Source organism: Symsagittifera roscoffensis, chromosome 10 (genome assembly GCF_963678635.1).
Source record: "Symsagittifera roscoffensis chromosome 10, txSymRosc1.1, whole genome shotgun sequence".
Taxonomy (NCBI): Eukaryota; Metazoa; Xenacoelomorpha; order Acoela; family Convolutidae; genus Symsagittifera; species Symsagittifera roscoffensis.
Genome location: NC_087071.1, coordinates 25,328,404 through 25,345,386, shown reverse-complemented (window position 1 = coordinate 25,345,386; position 16,983 = coordinate 25,328,404). Strand labels below are relative to the sequence as shown.

The following is a 16,983-nucleotide window of genomic DNA, read 5'->3' as shown; positions in this document are numbered from 1 at the left end:
GTTTTACCTATCTGGAAAGTTTTATTTCATGTTTCGTCCCTCATAAAATTAGTGAAATTTAGTTACTTAAAATAAGACTTCTCAATTATGGAAAAATTTGTGATATGTTTTCAGATAATAAACATGGCCGCAGCTACAGCAGGACCCTACAACTACAGTTACATCTTCAAGTACATCATCATAGGTAAAAAGATCAAAAGAGTATCTTGAACTAACTATACTCCTATGGTACTTAAAAGAAATGTTCAAAACGGTAAATAAATAATTCAATGGTGGAGCAAAAGCATAATGATTATTTAAGTAGTAACTAATTCGCTAGGGGCTTAATGGGAAGATTTTCTGGGGTCAGTTCAGTTTTTCAGTCTTGATTCGAATTTAGAATGTCACTTCAAAATTGGTGGCATTATTTTTGGTGAATCTGAGCTTGTTGTTTGGTCCTAAAAGCTTTAGGTTAATTAGATTTCGTTACAAAATTTTTTCCGGAATTTATATGGGCAGTTTTAGATTCGTTCAGATTCGGTGACCGAAAATGATATTGCCTTCTTTACATAATTAATAGAAAAAATTTGGAACACTGATTTAATTAAAAATAAACGTAGTGAAGATACTTATGTAGATGGCGCTGATTATTTAGTTTTTTTATCAAAAAAAGTTATCACCTCTAAGTTTGATTTTTCGTGGTTTGACTTGATTTCTTGAATTTTGATTCAATTTTATTTGCTAAAAGGAAGAAAAACTTCAATTGGCCCAAAAAGGAATAGAATTTGAGCTTACAAAGTGAAAATTGCAAGCTTGCAAAGTGAAAATTACTTGCAAACTATTTTTTTGTGCTAACTTTGGGTCTTAAGACAGAAATGAATTCTCTAAGTAGTTTGAACTTCCAAGATTGCATGCATAATTTGTCTAAATTATGCATATTGCTCTTTAAAATGACAAATTTTGCATGCAATCTTGAAGTTCAAACTACATAAAGAAATATCTTGATTTTGAATTGGGGTTGCAATTGAAACAGGCACTGCCTTTAGAAATGGGCGATAATAACACAAATGAGCTAAGGAAATATTGCGCTTTTTCACAGACGTCCATTTTCTTGCAACTTCCAGGACATGCTTTCAAATCGCTCCATTCAACAAAAGTGTGCCGCGCATTTTGTCAGAGCAAAAATGAATGCCAACGAAGAAAGCAAACGCGAAAGTTCAAAGAATAATGTCTGTTTTTTTAAATGAAAACAATTTGAATTACATCAGAAATTTCAAATGTCAAATGAATTCGATATAATCTATAAATGACAATACCATATCGTTGGAAATATCGGAGACCTAGAGCAGCTTGATTTGAAGGTTTTTGACAAAACCGTTTTTGGAGGCTTATGACAAAATTGGTTTCCTGCGCCAACTGCAGTTTTCGATTTATTTACTTTCTGCTGTTTTTTTATTGAAAAGTATATGACAACCAAAATGATATTCACGATAATTCCAAGTTGTTGCGATCACTTCACAAAATAGGAACTATCGCGTAGGAAGCTTTTTTTCAGCTTGTTTTGACTAGCTACGAGAAAGCTCGTATTTGGTATCATATTGAAGCCATTTCTTCCGTGATTCCGGATTCTGAACAAAGTCAAAAATGCTTTCTCAGCAAATATTTCGTTTTTCAGACGAGTATAAATGGAGAAATTGACGAGAAATATATATCAGAAAAAAAGCATTTTGGGTCGATTGATATATCATATTAAAGCCCTTTCAGCCCATATTCGAACGATAAATGCACTAGCGTCAGCTTAGTGTATTGTTACGAACCTTTTTTTTCTAACCAATCTAGCAATAAAAGTTTTAATTAAAAGTGTTCGCTTATTTGGAATTTTCACTGTAGCATTGGAGATTGCATATCATCTGTTCTCTGCTTTGTCTGTGACTAGTTTTTGGCTATAAATGATTAAGTTTCCGTGGTTAGGGTGTGATTCTCTTAATCACTAGGTTGAAGGTGCGAATCTCAGACTTAGACAATTTTTTTGCTAATTCGGGGCTTATTTTTACTCTTTCTTATTGCACTGCAGTGTTCTTGCTAGTGTTTGCAAAGCGAAGCTTCGCCTTTGTGTAAATATTTGTCAAAAAATTGTCCCAGTTTGAGAAAAACCGGTTAAAATTTTTGAGTATAAGATCAATTTTGAGCGAGTAAAACAAGTGAGCAGACTTTTATAGAAGGATAGGCCATGAAATTTTTGTTTTATTCTAGTAAAAGCGTTTTTGGAAGTTTTTTCAGCGCCGTCTTGTAAGTAAAAAGTTTGCCTGTTTGAATGTAATTTTCGATTACGCCAAAGATTTAAGCTTTCGCCAGATTCTTTTAGCACACCACGCACAAAAAACATTACCAAGTTGAAAACAAAAAAAACGTTTTTTTTTCTTCTCGACAATATGCTCGGAACGTTCTGCGCTACTTGCACAGCAACCACCTATACTTGTTTTTGTTTATTTGGTTTTAGGTGATATGGGAGTTGGGAAGTCCTGTTTGCTGCACCAGTTTACAGAAAAGAAATGTAAGTCCACTCGGAAGGTTTCTAGGAAAAAGAAATTCATTTAACGTTGAAAATGAAATATATAATTTGTTTAGATTTTCCATAGAGCTCTTTTTGATCGTTGATGTATATCTCAAAGGCGGCAGAGAAGGGGCGTAGCGATTAGCATGTGTGCCTATTTGCTTGCGATAGTTGGTTGAATTAGGTTTAGGTATAGACTTAAGGTGTCAGGACAAAAGATGCCGTACCAAAAGATACCATGAGAGTCAGCTGCATTCCTTTCCATGAGAATGCTAATAGGCACACATGCTAATATGCCGCTCCCCATCTGGAAGTCTCTTGTATTGATCGGACGGACAGCTTCCTCCGAAGTAGAATCTCTATCCTCCCTGGCTTACTCGCGTTGTGTCGCTACTACTAATTCTATTGTCTTTCTTTTTAAATGCAAATGGAAACATGCTGTTATGTTTAGTCATGTCCGACTGTCCACACACGATTGGGGTGGAGTTTGGCACTAGAATCATAGAAGTGTCTGGCCAGAAGATCAAACTGCAGATTTGGGACACAGCGGGACAGGAGAGGTAGGCTGCAATCGAATGGATCAATCAAAGAAACAATCTCTATCATTGTTCATTGTTGTTGAACCTCATTGATTTGATTTATCAAGTCTAATAATTCTTTAAATTCGACGCTCCATCTCAGTCATCTCTCAATGACCGAATAGTCTATTCTCGTCACTTCTCATGTACTTCAATAGATGGTGACTAAATCTGAATTTATCGAGTCGAGTTCATGAAAGTAATTCTCAAGGCTTCTGTTCTCGAAATGAATTGAATGTTATTTTATATGGTTTAAATGCACTCAAAATTAAAAATTTAGCCGATAATTCGGTGGATGCCTTTCAAAATATATTGCTTTATAATAAATATGTTTTGAAGAGGTGCGTGTTACGAAACACAAATGTACTATAATGTAACTAGCATTATCTTGAGGGGTTTTCTTTTTGTTCCGACCATTTGAAAAATGTAGAGGAACTTTGTATTCGGGTGTGTTTTAGTTTTTTTTCCCACGCAAAATCAGGTACCACAAATAAGTACCACAAATCAGGTACCACCAGGAATTTTCTGATGTACGTGTTTTTTGTGAGCGTGCAGGCTTACAATAGCTTGAAAACTTGAAAACTAAATTACACGTGAAATCTTAGTTTTATTCCATTAAAGTTAGTTTTTGCAGTTTTCAGCGCCATTTTGGTAATAAAAAAATCAAAGTTCTGCAAAAAAAATTAGAAAAAACGTTTTTCTTTCTAGTGATTTTATACAATATCTGTTTTCCAATTGGCCTATTTTACGATGATTGTCGAATATGCCTAAGCTCTAGTGTTTTGTTCACATCCTTTTATCACGCCACCCAGAAAAAAAAAGAAACTATTTTTTTTCAAGACTGGTCGGAACATTCTGTGCTATTTCAAGACTGGTCGGAATTTTCAGTGCGGAAGATTCTACTTTTTTTCGAGACAGGTCTGAACAGTCTGTGCTATTTGCAAATTAACCTGCTATCCTTGTTTGTTATATGTATCCAGAGGGTGATACTATTAGGCTGTACGTAGCTAATGGTGTTGTGTGTTTGGGCGTAGGTTCCGAGCAGTGACTCGCAGTTACTACAGGGGAGCAGCCGGTGCACTCATGGTGTATGACATCACAAGGAGAAGCACTTACAACCACCTCAACAGCTGGCTATCAGACGCCAGAAATCTCACCAACCCAAACACTGTAACAGAACACTTCTCTCTCAATTGTCGCTTTCATTTTGTAGTGCAATTGCCCTCTTCTGCACATAATAAGAAAGATGTTTCCTGTTGCTCACAAATAATGATTTCTGGAATTATATAGAGAACTTGTTTGTGGGCACTACTAGCAGTGAGAAGGTTTTCTTTGTTTCAGCTATGACGTTTTCTCATTTGTGCAATGTTGAAAACTAGCATTTTGGTCTGTAAAAAAGCCAATCATGAATCATGTAACAAGTAATCATGAATTGTTGGTTGTGTGTTTGTTGCAGGTGATATTTTTGATTGGGAACAAGAGTGATTTGAATGAGAGCAGAGACGTGACTTACGAGGAGGCGAAACAGTTTGCGGATGAGAACGGACTCCTGTTTATTGAGACCAGCGCCAAGACGTAAGCAAGCAATCAATCAGTACACTTTTTAGAACACTACTCTGAGTTCGGATACGAGTATTTATCCATAATGAGGAAAGAGACCGAAATAGAAGCTGTTCAGCTCTTCACGGAAAACTACATGCAATTTTCTCTTATTGTTTTTCTGAGCTGGGCTCGGTAGTCTGACCCTTAAGCAACATGTATGTATCATGAAGCGTGCAGTAAAGAACTTGGGTTCCATATGAATGTTTGAGAAAAACAGTTGTAAGATTTGAATGTCACTCAAATTTGGTTGTTCTGAAATGACTGGAATGTTTGTTGCAGGGGTGAATGTGTGGAAGATGCTTTCATTGAAACTGCAAAGAAAATCTACCAGACCATTTTGGATGGAAGGTATGTGATTCGAACTTCATTTATAAGTTTGAAAAAGTGGTCCGAGTATCGTGGAAAATTGGTCGGAATTTATTGAGTTTTGTTTACGCTTGCGATTAGAAAGCATTATCAAATCGGAATATTAACTTTTTTCGGGTTTACAACTTGTTTAACTATCACTTGGTCTCTTGGCTCGTAATGAATTCAGTTTTTGAGCGTCTTCGGCATGTTTAGTCTGAAAGTAACGAATACGTCTGGGACGGCAAAGGTCCTGTGTTCGAATCTGAACAGGACCTGTTTTTTTTCTCAAACGGGCAATATTCCGATCCGAAAACATTGTCGGCTTATTATTTCTCGGCGTTTGTTTTGTTGGCTTAGTTGCCACAATTTTTTTGCAGCATGTAGTTTTCATTGTAGTTGCTTTTATGTTACACAAGCGGAGTTAAGCGTAAAGTAAAATTTTCGCATTTTCGTATCATTACAATATATGATTATAAATACTAGAACAGGTAGACCCAGCATCAGCTGGGCCAGTATTTTACTTCCAAGCGACCGTGGCGCAGATGCAAAGACGTCAGACTCCTAATCAATAGGTCGGATATTCAAGCCCGGAACATTAAAACAGTTTTTTTTGTCGATTTTTTGCGGTACAACATTCGCAATTTGATAGAAATTAGTTGCCTCTTTGGTGTTAGGCTGATGTTCACACTCGGGTTACTAAAATTAGAAGCGGCCATAGAGCCGATGTGAGAACATGATACTGTAACCTCAACAAAATTTTTTCAATGTGTATTTTTAATCTGATTTCACTTTGTTTTGCCTTTTAGAGCTCTTTGTTGCATGTATCTCGCTTGTGTTTCCAAAGCGCAGCTTCGCCTCTGTGTTTCATTTACTCCTGCATTTTGTAATTCTAGTAGCGTTGAATTTGTATATTTGTTTATTTTCGTTTTTGCTTAAAAATGTTATCGGCCTAAATGATTTTTGCTGATGTTTTATTGGCTTACTAACCTAATTTTGGGTTGTTCGAGGGAAGCATAATTTTTATATTTTCTTCTGGGTTGCCCAAAACGTTAAAAATCTCAAAATAGAATTTATAGCTCACAGTTTTTTAGTGACAACATTTTTTTTCGATCTGATTTTTTTCGATCTGAATTCGATCTGAAAAGACAGCTTAGTTGTGGTTTCTTCGAAAATTTTCTTTTTTTTTCTTTGGACTTAGTGGCTCCTTTCCCATCCTGTCTGCTAGCTTGAAATGCTATTTTTGTGGTATCGCAAAAGATGATAAGATCCGCTTCATCTCTGTGTCTAATTTCGAGCAAGTAAAGCGAGTTTTTGCTTTCTCGCTCGAAATTAGACTGGAAGTTTTTTGTATGCTTTTGTTATACTTTTGTATTGCAAGTGATGCGAAGCTCTGCTTCGCCTTTGTGTAAAGCTTTGCAAGTGTTAATTTAAGGTGATGGTTTTTTTGTGAGGAATTAGAATAAAAATGACTGAACTACATCTCTCCGTCTAACTGATGCTTCTTTTAGTTTGGACTTAAATGCCGTGGACAGTGGAATCCAGTCCAGAAACAACCGACCAGACCTCAGAAAACCCGCAGGGCAAGAGGAGGGCGCGAAGACATCAGGTTGCATATGTAGATAGACAACAGCAAAACAAACTAACACCAATATCAACAATATGACAACACAATTCCCCCGAATAGTACAAATTCTACATTAATTCATTTTTCAAAATAAGTTACTTTTGACAAACGATGCAACCCTTCCAAAGCCCTTGGTGGTTTATCAATAAATAAGCCACTCCATTTATATCCTATATGAAATATACTCTAAATTTCAAATTGATAAAAATAGATTGTAGTGTTTTTAACCACATGCGGCTTTAATGACTTTTTGATTGCTTTTTGTTCGTTATTGTGACTCAGTTTTGATGAAATTACGTTACTATAAGCATACTCGTGAAGCTGTACTGCTGATCGATAGATGTTACTTTCTGCTTAACGCCCATCAGTGTCTATTTACCTACATGTGTATAGTTTATTTATGACAATTCTCATATGGACCATAGAGAATTCTGAATTGTGTATCTAACTATTCTGATGTTTCATTTCACATCGACACAAACTGACTTTTCTGGACTAATTTGCTCATTGAATCAAACAAATTTAGTTACCTTTTCTCTTAAATGAAATGAATTAGCGGCTCTGATGGTCGAATATGAATTGGGTTTAAAACGAAAAAAGGGGAAAACCAGGAAAACATTGTGGAGATATGAGGCGCTTGAATTTATTTTAAAACAATAACAATGAGTCCAAATAAACTAATTAGTCACATTTTTGTCTGCTAAGAACCCAAGAAGATAAAATGCGATTTCTAATTTAACTTTGTGAAGTTTCTCAATTTCATTTTACAAATGAATGCATTTAAAATCAAATTATTTCCACATGTTCGCTCGCCGTCATTCCTGCAATTTGCGCAGCCTGAGCTTTCTTATTTTTTTAGCTTGTTATTTGAAAATAAATAGAAAAACAACGGAATTTTGTTTTCAGGAAGCTTAGCCGCATGGTCTCAAAATATCTATTTTGCCTGTTGTCTTGTTTTTGTTGCTAAGTTGAAGCCACTTAATGTCACACAAAATGTTTGAACGAGAAAGGTGCTTGATGTACAAAGTTGGTCCAGGTTTTGATCGTCTTTTGATACAAGATCTTATATTGAAATTCAAAGTATCAAAAATGTGAACCCAAAGTTTGATCCCCATCATTCAAAACAATTAATTAATTTCAACGGTGTAATTATTAAAATCCTTATCAATGAAAAGCGTCGAAATGTTTCCTCATGTATAATTTCTGTCTGCTTAATTTATAAAAAATGTACCATACGTGAAAAGAAACCGCCAATTGATAACTCGAGTAGATTATTATTTCAATTTCATCTCTCAATATTGATTACTTCATAACATGAAACGGCGATAGATTACACTTGTAGGTTGCATACTGAATTTTGTTGCCACTGTGGCTATTTTAACTTCAAAAACTAAATTTTAAAACCGAATTGATATGGTTTGCATCTGGCTTGTTTGCCTTATTATTATCATGCAAAAATGTTTTTTTTTTAAGTTTTAGGGGCAATATATCGTTATCTATCGTCTGTAGTGCTAATGCGTAATTCATAATATCTTACAGTATATATTTGATGGAAATGCACTTGCTGTGATGAGCGGTTTCTTAGTTTTTCAGTCAGTTTTTGGCCGTTATCATAGCAACAGTTCGTTTTTCAATAAAAATCTCAACAACATTTTTGTCAAAGTTATGATTTTATGAAACCGTTTGTATAGATTAAAACCATTTAAGAAAACAACGTCTTAAATTAAAAAAAAAATCAGTCAACGGTTTCTATCAAGTTTCGCGATACTGTTTACTGTCGGCGTATTTTCTTCAATAATGTGATTATACAAGTCAGCTAGCTAGCGTTGTGTTATATTCGATTCCGCTCAGAAGTTTTTTTATCAGTTGTAAATTTCTTTTTTTTCTACTTTTGCTTTTTAGATATATTTTCGCCGTTTTCTCGTTTGTTTTACCCAAATGCAGCTTCGCTTATGTGTAAAGGGTATATATTTGGTTTTTGTTTGAAATTGATGGTTGAAGACTTGGGAACAGCAAATATGTACGAGTGACGCGGAAAAACTGTGACCACCAAATTTTTGAACGAAACTTGTTTTGAGTGGTAGTTTTCACATGCACATAATTGCGATAACGCGATCTTTTTGCATTGCTCTGGATGTTTGAAATGCCATTTAGAAATTTATTAAGAGTAATGAGCGAAGTGAAGATTCTTATAAAGGTCTTGGTGATTTTTTTTCAGGAAAAAGTTAAAATGCTCTAATAACTACAGATGTGCATTCATACATATTGATGCATTTATGAATGCACTAAGATATATGCGCATTTGTTGAGTTCAATTGAAATTCATCTGCTGAAAGTGACGTAAAGAGCGCTCTCCAAATACAAACGTGGAAATGGCGCGAAAAACGTGAACGATTTCTTGTTTGGAAAGTGAAATTTATTTTATAGATTTTCAGCGGAATAATTACACAAGCTTATTTATTGTTCTAGTATGAACTCTCTTTTTGTTTCAACCTAAGTCGCAAATATTGTTGCGATGCAACTGTTCCGACAAAATGTGTTCAAATTAACTGGTGTTACTAATGCGTCATAATTGGCTTGTGTCACTTAGGAAATTTTGTAGACTCGAAGTTTTACTCATTCAGTTTTTCCCAGCAGCGTCTGTGAAATCAGAGACGCTTTTTCCCAGTAGCGTCTCTGTGTAACTTCGCCTCTGTGTAAAAACCTGTTGAACCAGTTTTCTCAAGTTGGGTTATGTTATCACCAATCGTAAATCCTTATAGAAATTCAACAGCTTGAAGGGCTTCTTGTTTTTTCTTTGAATTTCGAAAGTTTGAAATTCGAAAGATTTTACAGTGTTTTTTTTTTCAATGTTTACTTGCGTTCATTACTCTTTTACAATCTTTGATTGCCTATGCAATTTCAGTTTCAGTGCAATTTCAAAGTCTTTCAATTTGAGTCGGAGTTCTTTTTCAAAAATTAAAGCGTTCGATTAATTGTTCATAAGAAAGTTTCGGAAAGTTGTAATATACATTGATAAAAGAGAGCAAATGATTTACTTTTGGAAGCTTATCTTTACAAACGCTAATTTTATAGACAGAATTTGTGATTCAAAAGTTTGTGAAAGTGCAAAATTTAGTTTTTTCTGTTAAGGCGTCGATGAACGTAGTGCAAACTTTTATATGGGTCGTGATGATTTTTTTTCGTTTTTTACAAGAAAATTTTAATTATTTTGAATCTCAGATTTACTTTTTCGCGGTTTGAGTTGATTTTTTTTAAGACCAGTTCATTTCCTTTGTTGAAAGAAAGGCTAACTCCAATATCGAACAGCGAAAGCGTGAAGGTCTCGAAAAACCTTATTGATTTCGAAATTGGAAATTATATTTCATATTTCCCAACGAAATAAACATTTTACCGAATGATCTAGTTTTCTCAAATTGATTGATTTTTATCAAAAATGTCAATCATGAATTGTTCTAGAATTTCGAAGAGCTTTAAGGCCATCTGTATTTTTCTTGAATTTTCGAATGTCATTGACTCTTTTCCAACTGTCTGTTCGCTATGTTCCAACTTAATGCTATAGAGATTTGCAAAACAATTTTGGATAGCCAGAATGAATTCAAAAGAGCAATCGTTCTATTTGAGAAAGTTTTCGCAAGCAAAACCCTTATTTTCAGGTAGAGGGGAAGGATACCTGACAGTTCAAAGTTGTACGTGAAATATTTCCAGAATTGGCAGACTTTTCATTTTAATTTATTTTGACTGCCCGATTTCCTTTCTACTAATTATAACCTTCAAAAAATTCGTTACTCAAAAATATGTGTAACACAGTTTTCAGAGTAAAAATGCACAGACAAAAAAGCAAAGCTGATACCTGAAAGGTTTATAGATAATGGGGTATGATTTGCTTACATTATCGGTGATTGAACAGTGCTTTTCGGAATATTACGGTTTTTGTGCAAATTACTCACGTCCTAAAATAAATTGAAAAATTAATTTCCGACGTCGAAATGAGCAGATATAGATTAATCAACCTCGTTTAGATTTTTTGACTGAAACGGATACTGCCAATAATTAATTTTAGCCTAATGTCACAATTATTGTTAATTTCAATTCTTTCAGTGTTCCAGAAAAAGTTTTTTTTATGGATTTTTTGAATCGATTTTTGGACTAAATTAGATTAAGCTGACGATACTGGCCTCTTGCATGTTTTAACTTTTTCATTCGCCGTCGAAAAAACCACGGAAAGTAAAGACAACAAAAATGCAAAAATTAAATTCTAAATTAATTTTCATTTGTCAATTTGGTCGAAACATTCTGTGCTGCTTTCACAGCAACCGATTTGTCTGGTTAGGAGTCATGATCGTAATGAATACTCTTATCTAGGTCTAGTTGATTTTTTTCTGTTAAGGCTTAAAAATTGTTCACGCTCAAATTGGTTTTTTTTGCGGATTGACCTTTGTTTTCTTTTCAAGCTCAGTGCGTTTCTGTTGTTAAAAGGAAGGTAAACTTCATTATCGAGCAGCAAAAGTGTAAAGGCCACAAAATTTTGATATCGAACTCTAGTTTTGACAGGGGATTTAAATTTTCAAACTTTCCTGCGGAATAAAAAATTTACCTATTGATACAGTTTTCTCAATTTGGGTTAATTTTATCAAAAAAAGCTTTTTTTTTAAATCAAAAGTGTCATTTAAACTGTTCTTGAAATTCAAAGATTGTAAGGGTATATGCATATATCATTGAAATTTAAAAGTTTTTTAAAAAGCAAACTAGTATTTTTTTTTGGTTTATTTGCGTTAATTGGTTCTTTTCCAACTGTCTGAATCAATGAAAAAATATTGTCAAAGAAGTTTGAAAATTGAATGTTTGAACTAGATAATGCGCAATCTAATTTCGCTCTCAAAATTCGCTCTCAAAGCATTCGAAACTGATGTTGCCCAGCGTCAAGGGGTTCAATTGATGTTTTATTATACGAAATTTTTATCATTTAGCAGTAGCCGAAAGATTGTTTGTTTGAGGACCATAATGATCCGTACTCGTTTTCGGTTCTTAGCTGCAAATTATGCTTTTTGCTGGCTTGAATGAGTGAATGTCTTTCCAGAATCAGTTTGCCTATTCCATCTCTCTGAAGTGTTAGAAGTGACTTCATTCATCAAACATAACTGAAGCGATCTGTTAGCGGATCAGTACTGAAGGGTGTGTGTCGTTTGATCATGTCGAGGGAGGAAGAGGTGGTGGATTGTGGCAGTGGCAGTAGTGGTGATTTGAAGACTGAGGCGGAAGCTGAAGCAGAAGTTGACTCCTCAACAAGGGAGAACAACAACAACGGCAGCAGTGGTGCATATGTTGCAGTGGCCGAATCAGAAGGCGAAGATCCAATCGAAGTGAGTAGTTTCATTTTGTTCCTATAAAACAGAAATAGAAAAAATATGAAAATCTTTTAAACTAATTTTTGCTGAAACTTTTTTTGATTCGTTTTTAAAGTTTTGTTCCCAAGAGGGCTTTAAAAGCATTTTCGATAACTAATTTCACTTGAGTAAAACCAAGTAATAGTTATTTTATTAGTTAAGTTTTAAAATAACCAATATAAGCCTATCACAAGCCTGCTTGCTTGCTTTAATCCTCGAAATTAGACAAAAATTGAAATAATGTCGACCGCATCGAATCAACTGAAAATGCTTCAATATGACATATCACTTGACTCATTCCGATAATTGTTTGTGGTACTTGATTTTGCGAGGAAAACAACAAAAACTAAAACACACTCGAATATAAAGTTCTTCCCACTTTTCAATAGTCGGAACAAATACGAATAAAAATTGAGGTAAAAGAGCGAGCTCTGTTGTAGAAAAATGTTACAATTTCTATCCATTTAACCTGAATCCTGCGTAGTAAAGTTCGTAGTAAACCATAAGCCTTGAACTTAAGGAACCGCATGAGTGAAACAATAGTACTGATAATATTCAGGTCCCACTTGAACACGACGGAGGCCTTCTTCTCACTTCAGTCCAGTCCCAGTTCCCATCGGCAGTCGGGCTCAAGTTCCGAAACCCCACAGCGTCCAACAGGTCCTTCCGAGGAGTCCGGCTGGCAGAAGGGGTCCTCTATCCCCCTGCTGAGGGAGGGTGGGGGGATGTGGTGTACTTGGTGAACACTGTAAAAACACAAACAGGTGAGTTAGTTTGCGTATTTGGATAACTGTAATGACTTAATAAACCTCATTTTGGGGAAGAGAAGCGACATCGGCACGCTACGTTACAAATCTAAAAAATGGACAGAGGCGTTTTTATTTAATCAAGGCATGGCGATTGGTAATGGCCTAATCAGAAATGCCTTCGGTTGTTAGCTCACCCGATAAAAATATTTCAGATACTATGGTGACTGAGGCGTCCTTCTTTTATGACTGGTTTGAGTTAATTTTTATCATTAAACTCATCTGGGCATTGTCACTATGACTCTAGGCAACATTAACTTTTGTAGCAGTTTTGGAGGGATAATGTGTGCTATAATTTAGATAACAAGCGCAAGATGGAAGATAGTGCTCAAGCAGAGGTGTCCAAGACGAAAAGACCCACCACTCAATTGTCTGATCTGGTAGTGTTGAATCTGCCCTACCACTACACCAAGGAGAATTTGGTGGACTATTTCTCCAAGCACGGCGAGATCGCATTTGCTCAAGTGAGTGGCAACGTTGACTGTTCTCTTGAATCTGTTCATTTCATACTCTTTTGTTCTGTAAATTGAGATGGAATATTTTCATCATCATCGTCATCCACCCTCCTTTTCTACCCTCTTCTTGGAATTGATAGTGTAGTGAGAAAAGCCTTGAATATTTTTTCAATCTTGAAATTTAATAGACTGCTACCATTCCTTACGAAGTTTTGCTTTGAGATGATGGCTTGCTTGTTAAACATCTAGTTATGTCGTCTGTACTTAACAGTAATTATCTCCAATGTCAATCTGTCTGAACTGAATGGGATGGATGTGAATACTTTTTTGGGTTATAGTATTCTTCAGTTTTTCCTTATTATTATATAATGAACTTGACTGCTTGGCGCGGATTCATTTTACTTTTGTGCCAGCTTCTTTTTGAGCTAGCACTTAGACCCGCTGATTCCGTTAATTAGTTAAATACTTCAGTTTGCTAATTTTAAATTTTTTTCTTCGTCATCAAGATCTATTCGTTTGATTATTCACTGTAATTTTGAATGTTGCTGTACAGATGCTGTATTTTCGAAAAGTTGGTATCCGCATTTCATTTTTGTCAACTTCGGTTTAATTTCAGATTCTGTTTTTTTCATGTTTCTGCTGTATGTATTAGTATAGGTCAAAGAGAATCGTAATAGATATATTTGATTGACTGTCGCTGGTTTATTTTTGCTGAAAATAAATATGCTGTGTGATGCTGCGTTCTCCAAACTGCTTCAGCCTCAAAACAGTTAGTGACATTTTCAATGTATTCAAAATCATTTCAGGGAATCATGCGCCCGCTTTCTTATTCATTTGCACATCTTTTCAGAAGATCATTAATTTTAAAGACATTTGACGGAATTTTCTTCGCTGGGGTTTTGAAGTGTGTCAAATAAGTGGATATAGTTTCCTAAGTAATTTGTACCAGCTTTTTTGTGTTAGCACTCTTGGACTGTTCTTAAAGATGCATCAAAGAAATGGATTTACAAAAATGGAAATGAAAAATTAGAAACAATGCCATCCTGCTTTGAATGTGATCTAGCTTTGCGAATATCTAATTTTTGATTTGTTTCAGGGCAAGTGGACAATGCAGCGTCGGAGCAAAGAGTGCCACCTAACAAGAATGCGAGCTCCGTGGCAAAGCAATCGAGTTTGAAAATTAGCTTAAAAAGAATGTAATTGTGAGCTTGTTTAGATAATGAAAAATGCATCTGGAGAATCAAGGGGTTTCGCATTTATCCGTTTTGTGAATTACGAAGACCAGAAGAGGATGAATGGGTGTCATTTCGTAATTGACGGCAGAAAAGTTCACGTGAAAAAACCGGCATCTCAGGCGAGTCTAAAATGATAAAAGCGATATATTAAGGCTTTTTTTTACCACATTATGACAACTTAAAAATAGTTTTTCAGAACTGAAATTCAAATGTGGGGTGGAAAAGAGCCTATATTTATATTAATTTATTTAGACCATTTTTCCACGAGGGAAAAGACTGATGTTTAGCTCATCACGGAGAACCGCTGTTGTTCCCCTGCTTAAGAATTACATGTAATTTTTTGGGCTGGGTAATGCCTCACCCACAAGCAACGAGCACGGATTATGCTGGGCCTCGAACATCCGACCTTTCGATTGAGATGCGGAGACGTAACCACTTCACCACTAATCCCCTTATCTAATTCAATTGTTTCAAGCTCTTCAAAGACATTTGTCAATCGGGAAAAGTGCATGTGTTTTTGATAATATCATTTTTTCATTGTTTGTGGAAAACCGACTAGCTGAAAAAAAGGTGAAAAACCGAACAGCAAACCAAAAATTAAAGTTTTTGATGGAAAATTGTCACTGTTATGCGATTGTTACAGAATTCTCATGTAATTTCGGCTTCAAGATATAGTGGTTTGTCGAACATCTGCCGGATCGTTGAACTGATCTATATTTCAGGCGCCAGAGCTGTGCAAAGTGTTTGTGGGTCGCCTCACCTGCAGAATCACCAAAGAAGATCTCACTGAACACTTTGAGCAGTTTGGCCCAGTGAGTGAAGTGTTCTTCGATGCAGGGAGGAAGCAGTACGGATTTGTCACTTTTGAGGAGAGTGTTTCGGCCGAGAAAGCTTTGATGCATAAAGCACATTACCTCAAGGTTGATAAAAATAAGTTATTTTTTGAGAAGCAGTTAATAAAAACCAAAACAAGTTGACAATATTTGGAACAGTTTTACCTGTCAATTAAAAGAGTTTCAAAAAACGAAGTCTTTTTTATTGTGAAGTCTGTTCAGTATCTTCCAGTGAAGTCAGCAATCTGAGTATATTGAAATTTGGTTCAATGCCGCATATGACTGTTAATTTCTCTCGATAGATCTTTTTACTGTTTCAGCAAACTCACATAGTTGTCAGACCGGCAGAGCCAGTAGATAAAGCCAAACAGTCACCAAATCAGCCACCTCTTCCCCCCACTAGCCATAACTACCCCAATTCAACACCATACTTGCACCCCCACAACTCTCCGAATCAGTATTCGTACAATCCTTCTTCTCATCACCACGAGGAACAGCAGTTGTCTCCTTACCACCATCATCAGCCCTCCTACTCGGAACCCAAATTCGCACCACCTAGTCCATACGATGGCTACTCGGTTCCAAGTCCCATGCAACACAGCTCGTCCAACGAGGCTCCGGCTGGAGTAGCGGTGAAACGAAGTTACCAGCCGCAACCACCTCCATTGCCCCCGATAAACCATCAGGTGAAAAAATGTTTTACAAAAACTTGAAAAGTTTCGTTGACTATCTTAAGCCAGTTTTTAGCATAGTGTCGCTCGCATACTTTTCACCAACCAATCATGTTTTTAGTTGATTTCAATTTTTACGAAGCTTGTATTTTTTGTTGAAGCCTATGAGTCCAGCGGGACCTTCTGCGCCTATCCCGCAACAACGTCCCGCAGCACATACGGACCCTGGCGTGTTTGGCCAAGAAATGCTGACAGCAATGGCAAAAATGATGGCAACTGCGATGTCAACTGGAACGTTCAATGCGGCCACTCAAAATTTCCCTGCCATGTCTTCTGGTAGCATGGGGGTGCCACCGCTACATCATCCTTCTACACTTCCGCCGCCGCCAATGACTAGTCGCATGAACACATCTTATGATGGCCATTCGTTCAGGCTTTCTCACAGCAGTGCCAATGTGCACGCTTCGCACGGTGGTGCACCTGCACCTCACTATTCGCACGGAGGAGGAGCTTATCGATATCCTACAGTTGCTATGACAAACCCCTACAGGTCTCCGCCCCATGATCCCTATAATAATATGTATTGAATTGGATTCAAAATTGTGCGTATATTGTTCGAGATACGCCATGAACTTGATGGTAGTTTTAATTTTTGAGTCGCAGTCCATATTTCAGTCTTTATTATTTTCAAGTTCTCAAAAAAGCGGTCTTGTCTGTGAGATAGAGTTTAATGTTTAATGAAGTTTGCTCCAAGTCATTTATAGTTTTGTAGATAATTGAAAATTCATTATATGATAAAAACATGCTTGTGTTTTAACATTGAAGGATGAAAAAGTGCTGGAAAAGTTGATGTCTTGTTTGGGAATGAAGCTCAGTAATTTCTGTCACTATAGAAGCAAGTGTTATTTTAA

General features: G+C 36.0%; 3 protein-coding genes across 4 annotated transcripts in view; all 3 read left to right on the top strand.

Annotated features, from left to right (window-relative positions):
- The window catches only part of LOC134855165 (ras-related protein Rab-14-like), a 108,397-nt gene that overhangs the window by 43,107 nt on the left and 48,307 nt on the right, over window positions 1–16,983 (top strand). The window contains exons 2-8 of one of the 2 annotated variants that reach the window (XM_063871582.1): window positions 117–184; window positions 2,480–2,533; window positions 2,985–3,093; window positions 4,146–4,281; window positions 4,568–4,686; window positions 4,993–5,061; window positions 6,570–7,987. The exons of the other annotated variant lie outside the window; for it this stretch is intronic. Of the exons in view, the coding sequence (XP_063727652.1) occupies window positions 124–184; window positions 2,480–2,533; window positions 2,985–3,093; window positions 4,146–4,281; window positions 4,568–4,686; window positions 4,993–5,061; window positions 6,570–6,684 (663 nt within the window). The 5' untranslated portion in view covers window positions 117–123 and the 3' untranslated portion in view covers window positions 6,685–7,987. Of the gene's footprint in view, window positions 1–116; window positions 185–2,479; window positions 2,534–2,984; window positions 3,094–4,145; window positions 4,282–4,567; window positions 4,687–4,992; window positions 5,062–6,569; window positions 7,988–16,983 lie in introns of those variants that run through there. 2 annotated transcript variants of the gene reach the window in all.
- The window catches only part of LOC134855163 (transmembrane and ubiquitin-like domain-containing protein 1), a 66,261-nt gene that overhangs the window by 43,100 nt on the left and 6,178 nt on the right, over window positions 1–16,983 (top strand). The window lies entirely within an intron of this gene.
- On the top strand, window positions 11,474–16,836 carry LOC134855162 (TAR DNA-binding protein 43-like). The gene is made up of 7 exons (XM_063871578.1): window positions 11,474–12,048; window positions 12,632–12,836; window positions 13,179–13,342; window positions 14,550–14,687; window positions 15,291–15,488; window positions 15,722–16,087; window positions 16,234–16,836. Exons 1-7 carry the CDS (start codon window positions 11,878–11,880, stop codon window positions 16,657–16,659), a joined length of 1,668 nt encoding a protein of 555 aa, XP_063727648.1. The 5' UTR covers window positions 11,474–11,877; the 3' UTR covers window positions 16,660–16,836.

Bases quoted from the DNA above. Each gene is read 5' to 3' on its own strand.
- LOC134855162 (XM_063871578.1), top strand. From the start codon at position 11,878: ATGTCGAGGGAGGAAGAGGTGGTGGATTGTGGCAGTGGCAGTAGTGGT. The intron at 12,049-12,631 runs GTGAGTAGTTTC...GATAATATTCAG, and splicing joins AAGGCGAAGATCCAATCGAA to GTCCCACTTGAACACGACGG. The intron at 13,343-14,549 runs GTGAGTGGCAAC...GAGCTTGTTTAG, and splicing joins GCGAGATCGCATTTGCTCAA to ATAATGAAAAATGCATCTGG.